This window comes from Balaenoptera physalus (assembly GCF_965194825.1).
Source record: "Balaenoptera physalus genome assembly, chromosome: X".
Taxonomy (NCBI): domain Eukaryota; kingdom Metazoa; phylum Chordata; class Mammalia; order Artiodactyla; family Balaenopteridae; genus Balaenoptera; species Balaenoptera physalus.
The window spans coordinates 16743451-16759586 of record NC_138903.1 but is presented as its reverse complement, the minus strand read 5'-3'; the positions used below and the strand labels follow the sequence as shown (position 1 = coordinate 16759586).

Genomic DNA, 16136 nt, shown 5'->3' with positions numbered 1-16136 from the left:
GCTCTTTCAAGATTATCTCTTTAACGCACGTTGCCATTGGCTCACACAAGCCCCAGATTTGGATCCCCTCCAAGTGTCTGCTTCCTCAGCATCAAACAGTAGGATTTCAAGAAGGTGAGGATCGGAATTGGGGTTTCTGGGGAGCTGATTAGCATATAGGAGCCACAAATGGGGAAAGCTGGCCTCAACTCTACAAGAGGTCTCTGAGCAATCTCTCCTTCCACGATGCTCAGTTGCCTCAAAGATGTGGAGTACTAATTTGATGAGAGAGGTGGTGAGATACTCTAGATTTGGGGGTGAGATATCAGAAACCAAATCTTCCCAAAGCAGATTATGTAAACAAAGTGTACACAAAAGGATACACAATGTCTGACAACCTTTAGGTCCTGCCTCCCACCCCTTATTTTTCCTACTGTGTTTTGTGTCTGGCTACAGTCCTTAAGCCAAATTCTCGTCTGTATTTTTACTTCAGACAGATAAGGGGCAGGACAGAGAGAATGTTCCTGAGAAGCACCCTCCTTTGGCTTTCAAATTGGTCCCACAATCTGAGACCCTACTGAAGGAGACAAAGGTGGTGGCAATATGAGGAGGCAAGGAGTATCACAACAGTGGCCAGTATTTGAAGGAGTATTTTCACAGAACATTCGAGAATTTGTTTTGTTTCGTTTTGTTTTTTCCCCAAAACACTGCATTCATTAATCCCACAAAGTAACTCTGTTAACTTCAATGAACAGCATCATGATTGTTCTCAGTAAAAAGGGTGAAATGTCTTCATTGGAGATACTGGATTGTGTCTAACGAGGTCACCTAGGAGGCAGGTTAGTTTGTTGAAGGTCATTTCCACAAAGAGCTAATTTCCTGAACAAGCAATTTATCAAGTGGACTAGCACGTTGTCACTTTGTCTCCATAAGAGCATTTTAAGGACTATTGAGTTTGTCTCTGCTTCAGCTCCTAGCTACTGCGGTTGGAGTCTGAAGGACGGACAGGAGAAAGACAAGACTGAGTGGACATAAGAACATCATCTCGAACGGGAAGAATTCTTAGCAGTATATCCTTTTTTCTTTTCGCCTCAGTCTCTAGGTACAGCATCAAAAAGTTGGGGTGGACAAAAATTGAATACATTCTTCCAGAATGTGTTCTTTTAAATATATTTATAGGACTTCCCTGGTGGCGCAGTGGTTGAGAATCCGCCTGCCAATGCAGGGGACATGGGTTCGAGCCCTGGTCCGGGAAGATCCCACATGCCACGGAGCAACTAAGCCCATGCACCACAACTACCGAGCCTACACTCCAGAGCCCGCGAGCCACAACTACTGAAGCCCAAGCGCCTAGAGCCCGTGCTCTGCAACAAGAGAAGCCACCACAATGAGAAGCCCGCGCACCGCAATGAAGAGTAGCCCCCGCTCACCACAACTAGAGAAAGCCCGCGCGCAGCGACGAAGACCAAATGCAGTCCAAAATAAATAAATAAAAAATAATAAAATAAAATATTTATAGATATATACCTCGCTGCGAAGAAATCTTATGCTCCCTGGTGTTTCTCTCTTTACCTCAGTCTCAAACTAGCTGCAGGAAGCTGGAGCAGAGATACATTCAGCATTCTTTAAAATATTGTGATAAAAACCAAAATGATCTCCAGTCAACTAAAAATAAATTGTCAGAGAAATAATTTGGCAAATTGGCTATTTTCAGCAAATTGATTCAGAACGGACCCTCTCTTCTGTGTCAAAGATGGAGTGCTTTTCTTTAGAGTCAAAGACCTGAACCCTCCAAGAGAAACATTTGTTGGTTTCCACCTTGGATGCTGACATGTGGCTCCCTGGGAACTTCCTTGGCAGAAGCCCCCCATGGCAGGACAAAGGGCAGACCCTCTGGTTGGGGTCAGAGAAGTTATACATGGTGCTACCTCAGGGTCTGGTTTCAGGCTTTCATCTTTATAAAGATCATGAATCAGCTTCAGAAACAACAGCATACCCCATCACATTCCATATCTGATTCTTAACAAATATTTGAGAAATGACTCGGAGATGGGTTTCTATTGGGACATAACCAGAGAACAGCTTCATGGATATAGCGACCAAGATATGGAGGTTTTATATCTCAGGGACATAGAATTCTAAGATATGAGTCTGATTTTTATATAGCACAGCTTGTAGTCAGAGAAGTTATACATGGTGCTACCTCAGGGTCTGGTTTCAGGCTTTCATCTTTATAAAGATCATGAATCAGCTTCAGAAACAACAGCATACCCCATCACATTCCATATCTGATTCTTAACAAATATTTGAGAAATGACTCGGAGATGGGTTTCTATTGGGACATAACCAGAGAACAGCTTCATGGATATAGCGACCAAGATATGGAGGTTTTATATCTCAGGGACATAGAATTCTAAGATATGAGTCTGATTTTTATATAGCACAGCTTGTAGTCCAAAAAGAATCACTGAAATTTGCTTGGAGATTTAAAAGCTAAAAAGTAATAGCCTTCCTTCTTTTTTGGTTTTATCCCTGAATTTCAAGCTTATTGAAAAATACAGCTTATATGATAATATACATTAAAGCATAGACCAAAGCCTAAGAATGTAGGCTGGCTGTACACCAAAAGGGGTATATGTGTGTAGCAGAATTTACAAAGAATGAGATCAAGAGACTGAAAATGTTTCTATCCTGGATGGAAATGTCAGGTAATATGTAAAGGTCATCAGTTATTTTCCCCCGTGGCTGCAAAATGGACTCTTGAAGAAGAACTCACTGTGAACAAAGGCAGTAATGAAAGGAAGCAATAATCCCAGCTTTTAGATACAGTATATGTGAGAGTTCTGTAAAAGTACATATTCACATTCCAAGAGATTTAATGGTGATAATGTCTAGTTTTATTTACCCCTAGACCATAGAAAATTTTGCATGGAGGCACATCACGTGGATTGCTGCATTATGTAAGAGCCAATAGTAAGAAAACAAAAAGTAAGTGAGATAGTGGGTTTGGTGCTTTAGTCGAGTGACACAGATTTATGTTATGGAATTTTGAAAATGAACTTGGTTAAGGATGATACATAGGGGACCCAGCTGAACATGACTTATTTTCTTTCATTCATTCATTCATTCAGTACTAATTTAGCTACAACTACATGCTCAACACTGTACCAGGCACGGTAGGAGATACCAAAACTGTTTCAATGAGTAACTTACAATCCAGTTAGAAAAACATGCCTCACATGAAAACAATATGAGGCAGTACATTGTTGTCAAATGATGATGGAACCAGCTATGATTTATGAAGTACTTTTCTATGAGCTAGGCATGGTGCTAAGTGCTTTATATTCACCCTCTTGTTCAAAGTCACCCTAGGAGGTAGGTGCTATTATTATCCCCATTTTACAGATGAGAACATTGAATATCAAACAGCTAAAACATCCCAAAGCTCGCACCACTTGTAAATGGCAGAACTGGAATTTGAACTCAATTTGAACTGACTCCAAGACCTAAGTTCTTACTAAAGAAATTGTTATGGGAATTCAGAGAATGGGGAGGGCTAATAGAAAAGAGCCGAGCAGGCCCTTAAAGCAAAGACAGGCTTCAGATAGGCAAGGAGGAGGAGGAGGCCTACTGGGTCAAGCATACAGTAAATGCATGGAGACTAGCAAAGGGCTTGAGTTAAGGATATTAGCTGAGCTGTCCTCTGGAATTAATATGGGACCAGATTTTGGTGGAAAATGAATAGTGGGCAGAAGATTGTAAAAACTGTGGGTAATGATCAGCCACGAGAAACTGTAATGCCGAGTTTCAAGTTGTAGGTCTGGAGATGGACTGCAGGCCAGGCCCGGTGAGCTTCTCCCAGGTGACTAGTGGCGAGGCCGCAGGCGCGGGGGGCAGCTGGGGGACCCTGCTCTGCCCCAGTCGCCCCCTCTCCTCTTCCCCCCTGGGCCCCACTACTCTACTTCCGCTCGTGGGTGCGGGCAGAGCTACTGTTATGGCCCGCGGAGGGGCGCCCAGGCAGCCGCAGTGGGCGGACCTATATCTCCCACCTCTGGTGAAGTTGGCAGCCCATCCCGGCGCCCTCCCCACGGCCGCTTGGGAAGGTAGCCTTGTCCCCCGCCCGGGGCCAGTCCTTTATCTCCCCAACTCCGAACTTTCCGCCCCGCAGCGGCGGATCTAGGGGCGGGGCTAGAGGGCGGGGCCAGGGATGGGGTTGTAAGCTCATCTCAGGGCTGGGCGGGGCCGCCAGCGACAGAGCGTGTTAGGGGTGTTCTGGGCCTCAGGCCCGGCTCCGCGGATTCGGCTCCGCGCCGGGGGCGGGTCCGGGGGCGGGTCCGGGGCGTTCAGATGCCCGCGACGGAAGGACCTGTTTCAACAGCCCCAGCTGAGGTCGGCGGCCGGCGGGGAGGTAAGGAGCTCAGAGACGCAAACGTTCCCTCCCGGAGCCAAGTTCCCCGCTGTTCTCGCGGGCCACCTCGTTTTCCTTCCCCCACTGGCCGCGACTCGGAGGGTTCCGTTCCGCGGCGGGGGCGCGGCCGGGGACTGGGCTGCGAGTGGGCTGCGGCAGGCGGGTCGGATAGAGTTCGCGGCCCGCCCCGAGGCCGCCTCACGACAGCCCGAAGACAAAAGAGGCTCGGCGGGGGCGTCGTTGCCCCACGCCCGGAACTCAGTTCCCCACTTCTCCCGCGGGGCTGCCAGAGACCCGCGAACGTCGGGAGCGCTACGGGCCTGGTCAAGGCGGGGCAGCCATAGCGCCAGCCCCTATCTCCGCCCCCGCGCCTTTCAGCAGTAAGAAACTCTAGTTGGCTTGCTTTCCAATCATAGTTTGGTTCTGTCATTTTAAAAAGTCCCTACCTTGTAACGCCGGGCTCCATCTCGAGAACTGACCGAGGCTGTGAGTGCTTGGGAACCGGGCCCGCTCGGCGGCCGCAGCCCGGGCGTCCCACCTCCTTGCAGCAGGTCGGACGCCGAGGCCCCGGAGCAACGCGGAGATGAGGAGCAGGAGCAATTCCGGGGTCCGCTTAGACGGATACGCACGGCTGGTGCAGCAAACAATCCTGTGTTACCAGGTAAGAAGGGACCACCCCGAACTGCCATCTCGAGGCCCTTATTCTCCTACCCAGTCCCCTCTCTTGTCCTGAGACTTTGCAGTTAAGAGGTTTCCTCTTTAAATCCAGTCCTTGCTGGCCGATGGTTTCTCCCCACCCCCATTCCCACCCCGTCCACTTTACGAGCCAGGGGACCTAAGGGCTGTGCGGCTACACTTCACAGGATTCTTTGACCACTGTTTGGGATCGAAGATAGAAGGAGCCCCCTGGGTGCCCTGGGTACAAAATGCGTCTTTCTGCATTGACTCTGCGTCTTTTGGATGGAAGGAGGTGTGTGTAGGTTGGACAGAGCACACTGAATGAGGATGGTGAGCTCTGGACTGCGAGGACAGTAGACAGGAGTGAAGAAACTCCTGAGGTGTGAATCCCACTCCGGCCTGTGTGGCGACTGCTGCTATTCTGCCCTTGAATTATCTTGTTAGAGACCCACCTGTGAGGGTCTTAGGGCTTACTCTGGTTGCTATTTTACAGATGAGAAAACTGCAGGCCAGAAAGGTTACTGCAGGTAGCAGGGTTAGACCCAAACGCAGGTCTTCTCCCAAGTTGGAGGGGATCTTCGAAGCTGCCCATGTGGTCTGAGGTATGGAATGTCTCCTGTTTTGTATTACCCGGCTAAAGTTATATCTGGGCCCATCATGTAAGACCACTGGACTATTTTTATTCCTAATGAAGACAACAGCTATGTTGTTTGCCCTCAATCAACAGCAATTATTTATAGGACCTCCATGTCAGAGAAGGAAGTGGCCTTCCAGGGTAGAGGCCTGGCCTTCAAGTTGGGAGCCATGGTCACTCCCAAGCCACTGACCCTTTTCCCTATAGCCAATTTCACAGCCTTGTTTCTTCATTCAGGAAATATTTATTGTGTACCTGTTATGTGCAAGGCACTCTGTCAGGTGCTGGGCCTACAAAGAAGAATAAATACTTGTAGTGCAGTGAGATTTATGCGTAGGGAATAGGTCCAGAGTCCGTTGTCTGAAACTCCTGGGGTCAGATGTGGTTTGCAAGTCAGCAATGTTTGGATTTTAGGAAGGTAATATATATATATATTCTCTAGTAACTGCAGTGAAGTCTAGGCAGCACCCTTAATCAAACACATTATTATTATTTGCCACATTGGAATAAGAAGATTCACACTGAGTAGGAAAAGTAAAGACTGAAAGTAGTTTCACATCAGTTCAGGTCACCTTTTGCCACCAAACGAGCTTGCTGCAAAATTATGAAAACACTTTAAATTTTCAGAGCATATTGGCTTTTGAAATTGCACATGAAGGACTGTGGTTCTTATTTTGGGAGCTTAGCCCAGTTTGGGAAGCAGGGAGGAGTCCTGGAAGAGACGATGTTCAAGCTAAGAACTGAAGAAGAAGTAGGCAGGCAAATGACGGTGATTTTTTTTTTTTTTGCCTTCCTCTTTGGAATATATTATAATTACTTCTACAAAGTGTTTTAAAAATCCAAGTTGAAAATCCTTGCCCTTCATTACTGTGATGGAAGGGGCTTTAAGGAGAACTGATCAAGCTTGGTTCTTGTGTCACACCTGGGTTTGAATCTCTAGCTCCTCCTTCAACTACAGGTGTAACCGTTTCCCAGCCTTTCTGAGTCTATGCCCTTATCTGTAAAATGGGGATATAAACACCTGTGATTACTGCCCAGTATGTTGCCTGCCTCCCCACCCCGAGTAGGCAGTTAGCAAATAGTGAATGCCGTTGGTGGTGTTATGATTTTGATATAGGCCACACATATCCAGGCCACAAGTCCTCACCTCACCACCTGGCCCAGGATGCTCTTTTTCCTGAAGGCCTTGATACAGCTACTAATTGATTTCTGGTCTTTGAACATAATTATGTCTCCGCATGGATTCTGTGAGATCCTTAAGCACAGAGACCTCATCAGTTTCATTCCTTTTGCATCAAGCAGTGCTCCAGGCACATGAAAAGTACCCTTAAGTCCTTGTTGATAAAATATGTTCTGCAGGCTCTGAGCCATCCTAATGACCCAGCTATTGTTCCAAGCTTACCTTCCCTCAGGAGCAAAAGAACTGGCTTCCCATTAAAGCAAATCTGCAGCATTGGACTTTCCTCTCCAACATGTTAATGATTAAAAAAAAGTTGTCTGAGCCTTTAGTTGTATTTATTTTGGGGGTAGTTGGTGAGAAGCCCTCACGTTTGCCCTGTTTTTCCCTTCCTGACTGCATAGTCAAGCTTTTCTGGTTAACCAGAACACTCCAAGTACGGTTCTGTTGGAAAATCCCGTGAGTCTGCACATGCAGAATCACTCCTTCCCACTTTCCCCCACCTCGCACCTATCCCGCCCCAACAGCTAGTTTTCACAGTTGTAGAGCCCTAACCCATTTAGGGCCTGGTCATCTTTTCTGAGCGATCTTAGGCAGGTCACCTATCCACTGTGTAAGAATGAATGAGCAATTTTATGTTATGCATATTTTATCACAATAAAAAATGAATGAGCTGGACTCTGAATGAGTGGTTTCTAAAGTTTATACTATATTTCCCGTCTCCTGTAGATAGGTGCAGATGTTTATGAGGCAGTTTTCATTGTCAGCTGGTACAAGGCTGACCTGTTTCTGATTTGTTGTTGTTTTTTTTAAAGTATAGTTGATTTACCATATTAGTTTCAGGTATATAACTTGGTGATTCAATAGTTTTATAGATTATATTCCATTGAAAGTTATTATAAAATAAGGGCTATATTTCCCCGTGCTGTACAATATATCCTTGTAGCTTCTTGATTTTATATATAGTAGTTTGTACCTCTTAGTCCCCTACCCCTATCTTGTCCCTCCCCGCTTCCCTCTCCCCACTGGTAATCACTAATTTATTCTCCATATCTGTGAGTCCATTTCTGTTTTATTTGTTTGTTTGCTTTATTTTTTAGATTCCACATATAAGTGATAAAACACAGTATTTGTCTTTCTCTGTCTGACTTATTTCACTAAGCCTAATACCCTCTAGGTCCATCCATGTTGTTGCAAATGGCAGAATTTCATTCTTTTTTGTGGTCGAGTAGTATTCCATTGTATATATACACCACATCTTCTTTATCCATTCATCTGTTGATGGACATTTAGGTTGCTTCCATATCTTGGCTATTGTAAGTAATGCTGCTATGGACATTGGGGTGCATGTATCTTTTCAAATTAGTGTTTTTGTTTTCTTTGGATATATACTCAGGAGTGGAATTGCTGGATCATATGGTAGTTCTGATTTTAGTTTTTTGAGGTCCATACTCTTTTCTGTAGTGGCCGCACCAATTTACATTCCAACCAACAGTGTGCTAGGGTTCCCTTTTCTCCACATCCTCACCAACATGTTATTTGTGCTCTTTTTGGTAGCCATTCGGACAGGTGTGAGGTGGTTATCTCATTGTGGTTTTGATTTGCATTTCTCTGACGATTAGTGATGTTGAGCTTTTTAAGCTGAGATCAACTTACATTGATTTCACTTGTTAGAAATCATTCAGTGTTAAATATATCAAACTCATAATTATTCTTTTGTTAGAGACAATACTTTGTTCATATCAGCTAGCATCTCAACTACTTCCTTTTCCTGTGTCTGTGAAAGACAATTTTTTCCATTAGTCATTTGCCAAATGTACTTACTGCTAAATAATAAAGATTGACAAAACCAAAAGCCAGTTTTTTAAAAAGACTAATAAAAAAGCAATCACAATAGATGTAAAATTTTAAATTAACCAGATAATGGAAATTAATTTTTAAAAAATTTTAAAGATATATGTGATTTATAAGAGACAAACCTAAAACAGAGGATACCAAAAGGTTGAAAGTAATTAGACAAGATATACTAGGCAAATGCTAACCAAAAATAAGTTGGTGTAATTGTATTGATACTAACATCAGGCAGATAAGCTTTTGAAATTTAAAAGAATTCTACTATTAGGGATTAAGAAATGTTATTACTAGATGATAAAAGGATAATTCACCAAAAAAAATAGAGCAATTTTAAACCCACAGAATACTAACAACATAGCTTCAAAATGTATAAAGCAAAACTTGACCTAATTGTTAACAAATCCATAACCATAGTGGGAGTTTTTAAATACCCTTCTCTCAGATACTAATAAAGCAGAGAAATAATTAGGACATAGAAAATTTGAACACTTCCATAGGAAACAAACTTGATCAAGTATACATACGTAGAATTCTGTGCCCAACCAGTAGAAAATACTTATTTGTTTCAACCTTGCAAAGTATATTTTTCAAAAATTGATGACAAATTAGGGTATAAAGGAAACTTCAAAAAATACTGAAGAATCAACTTTATGCATACCACATTTTTTGACCAAAATGCAAGAAAATTAGAGAGCAATAAACAATGACTGCTAAAGCCCCCCCCCCACATATGTTTGGAATCCTACTAAATATATATATCTAAATATATTTAAACAGATAATGGATATGTATGTCATGAATATATACATATATATATATGTACACACACGATGTCATGAATCTAAAAAGAAATTATAATGGAAATTATGAAATATTTAGAACTGAATAAAAACAAAGGCATTCCAAATACCAATTTATGGAATATAGCTAAAGTGGGATGTGAAGAGAAGTTTATATCCTGAAATGTATATATTAGAAAAGAAGAAAGATTTACAAATTAATGAACTCAAGTTGAGAAAAGGACAACAGAGTGTACCCAAGGAAATAGATGAAAGGAAATAATAAAGACAAGACCAACAATTAATGTAATATAAAACAAGTAATAAAGATTGACAAAATCAGAAGCTAGTTTTTTAAAAAGACTAATAAAAAGGCAAACTTCTATCAGGGTTGTTGATGGAGGGATGGGAAAAGGGTCAAATAATATTAGGAGAAAATGGAAAAATACTATGAACAATTTTGGGCAGTAAATTTGAAAACGTAAATGACAGTTTTCTAGATAAATGTTACCAATGTAAAGCAAGAAAAAATTACATCCTAATTAGGCTATAACCATTAAAGAAAATTGAATGAGTGAAAAAAATCCTAGTCCAAGATGAGTTTATAGACTAGGACCAAGGAACATTTAGAGGTTTATTTATTCATTCATCTTTGAAGGCTAAGGAATTTGGCTTTTATTCTGAGTGGGAAGGGAAGCCATGAGAGGACTTTGAGCAGATGAGTGACATCATCTGAATGATATTTGAAAAGAATCACTCCACCGGCTGCATGGAATATAAGGTGTCAAGATGCAAAACAGGGTGACCAGTTAGGAAGCTGGAGCATGATGGCTCAGACAAGGGTGGTTGTAGTGGAGACAGATAGGAATGGTTGAGTTTGGGGAAAATTTCAGAGATAGAGACAAGTTTTACTGGTGGATTGAGTGTATGACGTATGGAAAAACGAAAAGTCAAGAATGACTCCAAGATTTTTGGCTTGAGCAACTGGTAGGATGGAATTGCCTTTTACTGAGATGGGGAAGATTGTGGAGGAGCAAGCTTCTGGGGGAAGATAAGGAGTTTTATTAATTTCGAGGTGCCCATTAGACATCCAAATGGAAATGGTAAATAGGCAGTTGAATATATGAGTCTAGAAGTCAGGGGAGAGGTTAGGACTGGAGATGAAAATCTTGGAGCTGTTGGTACACATATATGTAATGAAAGATAATGAGACTGAATGAGATCACAGGAGTGAGTTAAACAGAGAAGAGATGACATTTAAAGAGGAGCTTTCCAAAAATGGAGAGCTCCGGAAGATGAGGAGGAACCACCAAGGGAGACTGAGAAACAGCAGATGAGGAAGTAGGAAAACCAGCCAAAGGTGGTTGTCATCCTAGAAGCCAAGTGAGGAAAGTGATTCAAGGAGGAGTATCAGATGGGGGAAAGACTAATAATGGGTCAAAGACAAGTAGCAACAAGACTAAGAAGTGACCATTAGATTTAGCAGTGTGGAAGTTGTTGGTGATCTTGTCATGCAGTTTATGTGAGTATTAGAGGCAGAAATTGGTTGAGGTGAGCTCAAGAGAGAAGGGAAGAACAAGAGCTAAAGATTGCGTTGAAACGATTCTTTTGAAGAGTCTGCTGTAAAGGAGAGCAGTGGTTGGGTGGAGATGTGAGCTTGAGAGGGGTTTATGTGAGAAATTATATATCTGGTAGAAATGATCCAGTAGATAGGGAAAAACTGATAATGCAAGAGTGAGAGTGGGAATTACTGGAGCAGAGATAGTTTATCCATCAAAACAAGAGGGAAGGCAGGGTATGCGGGCTCAGTGTTCTCTTTTGATTGTTTCTACTTTCTCAGTGAAACACAAGGCACCGTCATTAGCCGAGAGTGAAGTTGGAGAGGAGTTGGAGAGGAGTTATCAGAGGTTTGAGGAGAGGGGAGAGGGGAGAAGGTTTGAAATGGTCCTTTAGGAGAAGAAGGGAATGGATGGTCCAGGGATTTCTAGTATGATTGTTGGACAGCATTAAGGGTCATTAATGTCAAGCAAGTTCAACCAGTATGGCTGTGTGTTTTTTTCCAGCTGCGCAGGTGCACCCCCAGCGGTAGGCAAAGAGTCAGATTTAACCAGAGCTCGGGTTTTTGCGTGGTGACTACAATGGAGTGAGAGAGGGGCGAGAGATTAACAGATAACCCCTATCTTAAATAAACTGTTTCAGATAAAAGATAAAGAGGGATAACTACCAACTCCTTTTATGTGGCTAATATCCCAAGATACCATAGTCAAACAAGACATAATGAGAAATATTACTTATGGAGGAAATTCACTTATGAATATTGATGCAAAAATATAAAGTAAATTATTAATAAAATGAAGCCAGCAATGTATTAAAAATACAGCATAATCAAGTAAAGTTTATCTCAGTAACACAAGGAAATTTTCTTTAAGAAAATCTATTAATGTAACTTACCACATTAATAAAGGAGAAAAAGCCTTCAACTTTATCTGTAACATTTTATTTCTTTTTTAAAAAAGGAAGGAATTTGCACCTTCCTTCATGGTGGAATGCTTTCATTTGTTGGATCTGAGTGATGGATATTGGTTATATTGTTCTCTCTGCTTTCCTATATGTTTGAGATTTTATTAAGTTGTAAAAATTAAGGCCATATTAATAAACATAGTCTAACCAGTAACCCAGGAGTAACCCAGGAGTCAGCTTGGGTTTCTTCTGTTCCCTCATGCCCCACCAAAAAGTGAGAGAATGTCCTAATGAATTAGATCACTAAAATCTCTCTGCGGTCCGCCCACTTCTGTCCTTGTCCACTGCCCCCACCCGAGTCCAGGCCACCATCATCTCGTGCCTGGACTGCCCCTCTAGCCTCCTGATTAGGTCCTTGCTTCCACTCTTGGCCCCTCCTCCCCAGCAGTAAGCAACCTTACATCAGGCACCAGACTACACTGCTCTCCTGCCTACAACTTGCCATGGCTTTCGTCACTCCTAGAATAAAATGCAGAGTTCTATCAAACTTTGCAGTCCAGCTGCAGCCTAGCTCACCAGCTTCTCACTCACCGTCAGTGGTGTGCTGGTAAATGCTTAACAGCTGGCTCAGCTGACTTGAAAACTTGGCTTCTTTGTCAAGAGCCATACCAGGAGGGAGAAAATGAGAGAAAACCACCCCCAATTTCTCATGCCCAACAGCAAACTCTTGATCTTTCCCAACAAATCTGTGTACCACCACCCATTCGGAGCCCCGAGTCCGCAACCCAGGCGTCCTTTTGGCCCCTTCTTTTTTCCTTTCCCACCTGTATCTGTTCCGTCACCAAGCTCTGCTGATTCAGTCTCCTGAACGGCTCTCGAATCCGTCTGCTGCTCCCGCTCCACTCTGCCGTCAGCGCCCTCCTTGTCTAAGCTGCCAGCCTTGCCAGTCTCTACCCCGGTACTAGCTTCCCAGCCTGTTTTCTCTCTGCAGCCACTCTCAGTCCCCTCCCGGTATTTCTCCTGACTGCAGCCAAAGTGGTCTTCTCCAAAGCAGGTATGCCCTCCTGCCGCACCCTCACTCTGGGTAACATCTTAACCTCCCTTCCACCCCGGCTCCACTGGGGAAGCCCTCCCTCCCCTCCCTCCTTGATGCCCTCACAGCGTGACACACATCCCCTTTGCTGCGCTTAACCGAGTTGGAATTTTACATCTATTTGTGTGACTTAAGATGAATGAATTCCCACTAGGCTATAAAGTCTGCTACACAGGACCAAGGATTTCTTTTTAATTACCATTTTGTCCTTAGCACTTAGTGCCTGGCAGTTGTAGAGATTTTAAAAACAGTTATTGATTGAATGAATAAATGAATGAAATAAAATGCTTAAACCACGTAGTCTATGTGCTGTAGTATGTGCAGTTAATAAATGACCACTGCTTTTATTATTATTATTCATCAGACCTCTACCATACAACCATCATTTGGGGGTTCTTAGAACCTAATAGTATTTCCATAAAAAGAGACTGGGCCAAAGTTGCTGCAACCTATCTGTCCGTTGTCCTTAGTTCAGTTTAATCTAGCAGGAATTTATTTAATAGTCACGATGGGAATGAGAACAGTTGTGGACCAGGGCATGCACAAGCATTCCGGGCAGCACTGAGTCCAAGAAGGGCAGAAATGACATTTTTCGTCCATAGTCAGACAGGGACTGTCTGACAGATGGTTGTCTGGTCTGTGTGTCGATGATTCGAGAAAGAGAGCACTTGATAGATAACCTAGTATCAACCCCAGCCCTGCCTTCTGCCATCTCCCACTTCAGTTCTTTTTAGATGCAGCCAGGAGGGGGGCTTTTGCTGTGCTCTTTTCAGGACAGCCTTTAAATATTTTAGTGCCAGATAAAAACATTAGAGTAATTCAATGAAAAAAGTCCTTGAATCTTCCATTTACAAATAAAGGACCATAATAGACCCATACGAGGGAGAGATTTAGAATTGTTTCAAGTTTTGCAGGGATCCAAAAGATCATCTAGTCAGATCACCTAATCTCCTTTTACAGTTGAAGAATTCCAGCCAAGGGAGTTGAGGGGACCTTTTTCAAGGTCATCCTTTTGGTGAGCTGACAGCCCCGTGATAAGTGCTCCGTCTTGTTGGAAACAGGCCAAAGAGTAGAGATAAATACTTTAGACATACCAGATTGCTGTGAAATAAAGTTACATTCACTAATAGAGTGAAGTAAATATCACATCTGCCTCATAATATGTAGCGAGAACATAATGTTCATAAAATACATTTAGAGAAGTGTTCCTTGATCAAATGGGTTACAGACCCATTTGAGAATTTGATGATGGCTGAATATCTTATCTTCTCCTGGGAAAAATGCTCCATAAAAGTTCCAGGAGTCTAAGGACCTCCAGCTCCCTGCCCCCACAAAGCCCATCTATGGACTCCCAGAGAACCCAGAGGCAGAGTGACGTGTGTGATGCCACCATGCTCTGAACCCGAACCTAATGGAATAAAAGTCATTGAAAATATCGAATGGTGACATTTGCAATTTTCCTGTTCAGGTGAAAGGTTACTAGTGTGGCACCCAGTAATCCCTTGATACCTCGGACTTCAGGTGTGGCCAGGAGGATTCTGACAGCCCTACTGAGTTTGAATGTGTTCTGTAAGTTTCCACAACACCGGGCTAAGGACTGATACCTCAAGCTAAGGAATTGGCAAGAGAGTCAAAGAATTAAAATCTCCTAAAAGAGTGGTAAAGTCATTTGCATATTTGATTGTAGCTAAGGGGCCCAGAATGGTTTCTGTGAATTTTGAAAGTTTTAAGATGAGCATTGGGATCTGGAACGAAGCTAGAACAAAGCTAAAATGAAGTGGATGCCTGCAGCGCTTGGCTTCCGACCCAGTTTGTTTCCCTGTAAGCCATCATTCAGTCGTATGAGATGATACAAATGCGTCGGCCCAGGACAGCTTGCAGCTTGTGCTTTATTTGTAAACCCAGAGGGGGAAATCTAATCGGCAGCAATTTAGAAAAAGACATCATTTGAAAGTGAAAATTGCACACCTGTGATCTCCTTAGGTAAAGCATGAGGCTGCTGCATGTTAGAGCTTAAATTTTCAACATTCTTCTCTGAAAGCCTGAGGTTTACATATCAAATTATGCAAAACCTATCTTTTAAACTAATGGAAAAGGGGCTTCCCTGGTGGTGCAGTGGTTAAGAATCCGCCTGCCAATGCAGGGGACATGGGTTCGAGCTCTGGTCCGGGAAGATCCCACATGCCGCGGAGCAACTAAGCCCGTGAGCCACAAATACTGAGCCTGCGCTCTAGAGCCCGCGAGCCACAACTACCGAAGCCCGTGCACCACAACTACTGAGCCTGCGCTCTAGAGCCTGCGATCCACAACTACTGAAGCCCGTGCGCCTAGAGCCCGTGCTCTGCAACAAGAGAAGCCACCGCAATGAGAAGCCCATGCACCGCAACAAAGAGTAGCCCCCGCTCACCGCAACTAGAGAAAGCTCACGTGCAGCGATGAAGACCCAACGCAGCTAAAGATAAATAAATAAAATAAATTTATTAAAAAGTAAATAATAAATAAATAATGGAAAAAAGAAAGGTTACTCACACAACCAGTAGTCTCAATTACAGATGCAGTCATTTTAAAACCAATGCTACTGTAATTCCCACTTTAATTATTTATTTTTTTAATCAGTCATCAATTTTATACACATCAGTGTATACATGTCAATCCCAATCGCCCAATTCAGCACACCACCATCCCCACCCCCCCGGCCACTTTCCCCCCTTGGTGTCCATACGTTTATTCTCTACATCTGTGTCTCAACTTCTGCCCTGCAAACCGGTTCATCTGTACCATTTTTCTAGGTTCCACGTACATGCGTTAATATACGATATTTGTTTTTCTCTTTCTGACTTACTTCACTCTGTATGACAGTCTCTAGATCCATCCACGTCTCAACAAATGACTCAATTTCGTTTCTTTTTATGGCTGAGTAATATTCCATTGTATATATGTACCACAACTTCTTTATCCATTCGTCTGTCGATGGGCATTTAGGTTGCTTCCATGACCTGGCTATTGTAAATAGTGCTGCAGTGAACATTGGGGTGCATGTGTCTTTTTGAATTATGGTTTTCTCAGGGTATATG

At 43.1% G+C, this 16136-nt stretch overlaps 1 protein-coding gene across 10 annotated transcripts in view; it reads left to right on the top strand.

The window, feature by feature from the left end:
* Nucleotides 1-4249: 4249 nt before the first annotated feature.
* The window catches only part of PHKA2 (phosphorylase kinase regulatory subunit alpha 2), an 84826-nt gene continuing 72939 nt past the window's right edge, over nt 4250-16136 (top strand). For 3 of the 10 annotated variants that reach the window (XM_082446939.1, XM_082446943.1, XM_082446941.1), the window contains exon 1: nt 4254-5048. In XM_082446939.1, coding sequence (XP_082303065.1) covers nt 4971-5048 — 78 coding nt within the window. In that variant the 5' untranslated portion in view covers nt 4254-4970. Of the gene's footprint in view, nt 5049-16136 lie in introns of all 10 variants that reach the window. The other 7 variants (XM_082446944.1, XM_082446942.1, XM_082446940.1 and 4 more) reach the window with 5 other exon arrangements.